The sequence below is a fragment of the Typha angustifolia genome, chromosome 8 (genome assembly GCF_048772165.1).
Source record: "Typha angustifolia cultivar Huaian chromosome 8, ASM4877216v1, whole genome shotgun sequence".
Lineage (NCBI taxonomy): Eukaryota > Viridiplantae > Streptophyta > Magnoliopsida > Poales > Typhaceae > Typha > Typha angustifolia.
In genome coordinates, this window is record NC_133246.1 from 15,402,733 (window position 1) to 15,408,737 (window position 6,005).

The window sequence follows — 6,005 nt, forward strand, 5'->3', positions numbered from 1 at the left end:
TATGGATCTTGGATGCCATTCAGTGGTAATACAATTCAAAGTTAGGAGAAGGATTGCCAAATAATAGAGTTCCAAATGCTTCCCATCATATTGGAGTGCCAGTACGAAAGATCCATGCAGAACTCCTCCGAATCCGAAAACTAATAATTTTCAGATGAAATTTGATCATGCTAATAATGCTCTTGAGCACTACTCTGTCCACAAAAGTTTCAGTGCTCCAGAGCATATGAAAAATTTTATATCTTCTTGAAAGTAGAAATGATACAGTAATGTGAAAGAAATTCAGAGACATGCACACTTGGAGACAAAAATCACCATTCAGAATTGTACCCATCTTTCTGTTCATCCTCAATACGAGAACTGGGTAGTTGAGTATTTCTACCCTTTGGTGAGCTGTTTGTAGTTACTCACATGTCAGTCTGAAGTATATAATTAGCGCAATAAAATGTTTGTTCACACGTAACAAGTGTTCTTCTTGATCTATCCTGACAAGTTCTAACGTTGCAGACTGGAACTTATGCTCCTCGAGACTCACAATATTGGCACTCTATGATGATTCCTGTGTTCATAATAACCACCATTGAGCAAAACCTGCAAAATTATATGCCAATGCCCCAATCTTCTAAGTAAATCCTCTGATAGCGGTAACTTTCTATGGATAAGATCTGCTATGAAAACCAAAACAGATGGATAATTAAGTAGATGAAATAAAAGGCCAACAGAAGGTTGTATTTTGAGTCATTGCACTAATTTTGTTGTGCCGTGAAGCAGTTACGACTGTCATCATTTAAACAAGAACAAGTCTCTCCTTTTATTCACATATCTCCTTTTAAGGGATTTGAGGAATTGTATCCTTCATGTACCGGTGGATACTAAATATCATATGAGGTGCTTTTAAATTCTTAAACTGAGATAAGGATATAGGTGTTCGACTTACCTCACATCTGCTGCATTTGACCATCTTGATGAGGTGCTGTACTGTATTCTCTTTCTTCCTTAGCCTTTGCAACTCCAATAGTTCCATCTTCTCTTCCAAAATTCAAATCGGGCTCTCCTGGTCCTTGATCATTAGAATGTTGAATAACAGGAAAAGTAAATGGTTCAGATACAGCATCCTCATGCACTGCCTTGACCTGTGAATTCCTTTGGGCTGCACCGTAATCTATGGCCTGCAATATGCTTGGGGTGGGCAATTTGCTCTTTAAGTAAAGCATACTGCCAATTTCCAAGTCAATTTTCTCCTTCGGGCTAATAATAGTTATCTCAGTATTCAGAGGAAGAAATCCAACTTCTGATGCTTCTTCAGATGCCAATGATCGAAAATCATTCATTGAGGGTGGGATTTTTGAGAAAAACACATCCTTAAAGTTATTCAGCATGCCTTTATTATATGGATTCTCCTTCTTATCATAACGGTATCGGAAGTTCTCATAGGTCGTCTGCGAAAGAAGTGCACAGCTGCAAATTATACCAAAAAAGACTAGGAAAAGCAACAAGTAGCAAAGTTGTGGAACTCATTATTATTCCACAAACAAAATTACAGAAGTATGACACAGTAAAAAGGTTCGAGATCCAGTTCAATAACTTCGGCTGTGAAAGCCTCATTACATATCAAAACTCACAAGTAATTAGATAATGTAGCTGGTTCAACGATACTATAAGAAATATGAATCTCATTATCATCTTGTCATGTAAAGTTACAATTTCTTTTCTGAAACTTGCAACGCCAAAATCCAGGTCACCTTTTAAAAAAAACGAAATAATCTGCTACATGGCATTTAAATAAAAATTGAGACTAAGAACAATTACCTGATTTGTACTGATTAAGTAGGAATGGAAAACTGTGAGCCCACCAACAAACCATACTCCTATGAATGTGTACCCTATAAGCACAAGGGACAAGACTTCGCCTGTCATGGACTTACACAGGGAGTTGTTATAATTCTTTCTCTCCTCAAGAATGTTCATCCAGGAAAGTGTGAAGATATATATGCAAAGAAATGTTGATGATGACACAAACAAGAAAAAGAACCGGTAGTTGCGCTGCAGCAAAAACGATGTTTCAGTTTCAAGAATATCGTATTACAGCAAAACTTTATATAGAACTCAAAATTCAAATGAACCATCACTCTGATCCAATGACATTAATACTAGGAAGGCACCTCTGCAGATTACTTACTAGTCCGATGCACTGACCAACCCATGGGCAGTGGTGATCAAACTTCTGAACACAATTATTGCAGACAGAACAATGAGAAGCCCGGGGTGGGCGATACAGCATACATGTATTGCAGTATTTAACTTTCACGGTACATCCATTTGCAACAACATCCTTTGTACGGGGCAACCGTAAGTGTGGACTTGTAGCATTGACCCACTCCATGGAAGGAGTGTTGACATCAAATGCCTCATCTGATTCTGGCGGACGTGCATTTCTCGGTATTATACCTGGATCTCTACTAGATGTCAAGAAGAGGAATACCAAGTCCTGTAGCATCCATCAAATATGTATGACTTAAATAAACTCAAGCGATAGTAGAAAGAGATTCCATATTATAGCAATGGATATCCATGCATCACTCACCGCCAGTAAGAGAATTATTGTCATAATGAGTACCGGAAAATCAAGTATTCGGTTATGATTAGTGTCTGATTCCTTCTTGTGAGAATTCTCATGGTCAATGATCTTAGTGATCACTTGACAACAGAACGCAATTGATGGACCGGCTATTAGAGTTGCAGACAGTAGAACAGAAGCCACATCCGGACCAAATATTAGTCTTCCACCACAGAAGAACCTCTGAGATCAAGAAAAAGCAACAGTTACATTTGTGAAGGCACACTTTATCCAAAAATTAAAAAAAACTCTAAATATTACAACATTTACAAATTATAGTAAAGACTCAAACAGAGATTATGCTAAGATCATTTCTCCTGGTGAGACTGCTGAAACTTATGAAGCAAGAGAATCAAAACACCAGGTAAAATACCTAAATGGTGGCGATATGGTGATGTGCCGTGGTGGTAATAAAAGCAAGCATCCACAAATAAAGTTACAAACTTGAAAAGAGTAATAACTACATTAGCAGATCACATTCAATCCTAATTAGGAATATAAATTTCAGAAATCCTAATTCACAATACTACAAGTCATATCGATTGCATCAAAGAGTACAGAAACTTGGATGCCAAACAAGTTAACATTGTCTACAAAGCTTTACACGTATTTCAAACAAATGCCCAAATCAATCCCCGCCCCCCCGAAAAAAACCCACATTAAAGTAAGAAAGGTCAGAGGCTCAGAGCTCTTACATTGCTTCCCTTCCAAACTTGATACAACCTCTTGTTACTAGGCGTCGACATATCTTTCTCTCAACAAATGACCAACAAGAGAAGAGAAATTAAAAATAAAAAATAAAAATCGGGACGTTAGGTTCTTGAAATCAAACTATAGTTGACCTCTTCCAGTTTGACGTCTAAAAAGAGACAGTTGAAGAAAGACAATGAGAAGCCCTTTCTAGTTTTGGGTTTTGCTGGCATGTACTACATCGAGAGGAGCCACTCAGGCGGGAGAGCGAGTTTTCCGCGGGAATTTTAACGGAGTTGACGACCACCACCACCCCCCACCCCCCCCCCCCCCCCCCCCAAACGGAAGTACGACCCGGCTTATTTGGCACGTGTGGGTGGGATTTCGAGCTAAAGATCTATATATATATATATATATATATAAATTTCTAACAAAAAAACTTCACTATATACTAACTTTGAACTCATGATCTATGACATAAATCAGTAGGATTGTTTAACATTTTTCCGGAGGGAATTTTTTTTTGGGGGGTTTAAATCTGTTGCGTTGCCTCCATGTTGTTGTGCTTAATTTATACAGCAGTGGGCTAACTAAAGTCGTGACGAAGTGTCTTAATCTTGACGACTTTGAGATGTCCAATGCCCAGCTATGTACGCATTCCGTGTAGTACTACTGAGGATTGAGGTTCGCTGCATGTCGGAGCGTTCTAAACGGAGTCCGACTGAAATGTTCAGGAGGGGAGGAAGAGGCCCATTCGATCTTGGCCCAATCCAGTTGGAGCGATTAGCCCATTTTAAGAGGAGCTAGTAGCTCGGTTGATAGATAGAAGAGGAGAGGGAAGAGGCTTATCCAAAAAGGCCAGCCATGGCTCTCCTCCTTCCTCTGTCCTTCGTGCCTTCCTCTTCTGCTTCCCATCGTACTCTATCCATCCCCGCTGCTGCTAATCCTTGTAAGTATTTCTGAGAGACGTGCTTTTCTGATTGATTATCTCTTGCTGTCCCTCTGCTGTGTGTTTACTAGTTTCATCCTCTTTTCTGGGAGAATTCATGCAAGTTTTCTACTTTGTTCACAAATTTATTCTCTTTGGAAGATTTCACCAACTGGGTTCTGTTGGAATCACAGCTTTGTGCTGGTTTGCTACCCTTACGTCTCATTTGGGCATTTCTGCGAGCATCTCGAATGTCATTTTATAAGTACCCATTTAGTGGAGGAGATCTCAAGTATTATAATTCTTTTGGGTCCTTATCTTGCGTGATGTTTTATTTTTCTGTTGATATGATAATTTCGTGGATGGTGACTCCTGGTGGTTCTTGAATTGTGGCAGATGTTGCTGGGTATCTACTTTAATAATGCTTGTGTCTCCTTTTGGTTCTCAGAAACTGGTTTTTGTTTATGTTTCTATTTGGAGTTTTCACTCTCTCTGGATTTGACATTGTAGCTTATGTTGTATCTTATTGTTTTATAGATTGAAGATTTCCCTCTCCAACTAATTATAAATGCGGAAATGTGATATAAGGACATATATTTTGCTCCCCCCATTTTCTTTCAAAATGTCCAAAAGAAATCCCAATTCACTGCAAGTCTTCTGACCTTTAGTATTCAGCTTATGGCTGGTTATTTTGGTAGATAATTTAAGAGATACCTCAATTCTCTTCAGGTTTCTTTCATATAAATATACCTTGTTATTGGCCACTTTGCAGCCTTAAGGTTGCAATGGAAAAGCCTTGGTCTCCAGCAGAAGTCATTTAATGGAGCTAGAGTTTCAAATCAGCTTCTGTATGGAGAGAAGAAGTCGGTGGTTGTTCATGCAACTTCCGAGACTGATGGAACTGAGCAGTCAGAAGTGGCTGTGCCAGTTGAGAATCTCCCTTTGGAGTCGAAGCAGAAAATGATTTCCGAGCAAAGGTTGAAGATGAAGCTGGCCAAGAAGTTAAGGCTGCGGAGGAAGCGCCTTGTCCGCAAGCGAAGACTTAGGAAGAAGGGAAGATGGCCACCATCAAAGATGAAGAAGAACAAGAATGTCTGACCGATATTGAGTCGCCTTGCAGGTTCAGAGCTGCCATCTGCATTTGCCTCTCTTTATTTTTTTTCTTCTGATGTTTGTTCATTCGAAAGAAACTAAATTTTAATGTGTTTTGCTTGTTATTCTGAATGACATTACAGTTAACGTAAACAGGCCTTTGGTGATATCCTGCAAGAAAGTCATTCAGTTTCAGAATCAGATATTTTAAGAATTCATGTTGCAGACAATTTAAGATTGAAATCTTTTCTTGATGATAGATAATATTGTGGTCTAGAAGAGTGTTTCAATCCAGTTCAGCGACCAGATAATTAATAATGCTTTCCTTTTGATGATTCTATATTAGATAGGCCTACTAATAATTCTCAATGTAGGATTTCTGAAAGGTCTATGATGTTCCTTCCCCATAACATTAATGTTTTTTCTTCACTAAATTAAACCTCCAAAGTGTACCATTTTTTATTCCACATTTATGCTTTGCGCATAGGTTTTGTTACCATCTTCTTGCCGCTTTGTCCGATCCAAAGTATGAGGGTTTCGATCTTTAAATCAGGAAATTGATAAGCTAGTTTTCCTTTCTTCAATTTTAATGACTATGTAACAAGAATTATGCGGAATTGGACTATCAGAAGGGAGACAGAGTAAGTCACTGTGGGATTATTTTCCTCTTCTTTCTGC

General features: G+C 38.7%; 2 protein-coding genes across 3 annotated transcripts; one reads left to right on the forward strand and one right to left on the reverse strand.

Annotated features, from left to right (window-relative positions):
- Window positions 1-221: 221 nt before the first annotated feature.
- LOC140765691 (probable protein S-acyltransferase 1) lies at window positions 222-3,579 on the reverse strand. The gene is made up of 6 exons (XM_073104894.1): window positions 3,313-3,579; window positions 2,585-2,800; window positions 2,180-2,488; window positions 1,810-2,043; window positions 938-1,439; window positions 222-591 (listed from the first exon to the last, which is right to left on the reverse strand). Exons 1-5 carry the CDS (start codon window positions 3,361-3,363, stop codon window positions 939-941), a joined length of 1,311 nt encoding a protein of 436 aa, XP_072960995.1. The 5' UTR covers window positions 3,364-3,579; the 3' UTR covers window positions 222-591; window position 938.
- Window positions 3,580-4,109: 530 nt separating this feature from the next.
- On the forward strand, window positions 4,110-5,528 carry LOC140764850 (large ribosomal subunit protein cL37). Of its 2 annotated transcripts, XM_073103664.1 has the most exons (3): window positions 4,110-4,256; window positions 5,008-5,355; window positions 5,471-5,528. In XM_073103664.1, exons 1-2 carry the CDS (start codon window positions 4,172-4,174, stop codon window positions 5,331-5,333), a joined length of 411 nt encoding a protein of 136 aa, XP_072959765.1. In that variant the 5' UTR covers window positions 4,110-4,171; the 3' UTR covers window positions 5,334-5,355; window positions 5,471-5,528. The 2 variants fall into 2 exon arrangements, with proteins under 2 accessions (XP_072959765.1, XP_072959764.1); XM_073103663.1 differs by having other exon boundaries at window positions 5,008-5,494.
- The last annotated feature ends 477 nt before the right edge of the window (window positions 5,529-6,005 follow it).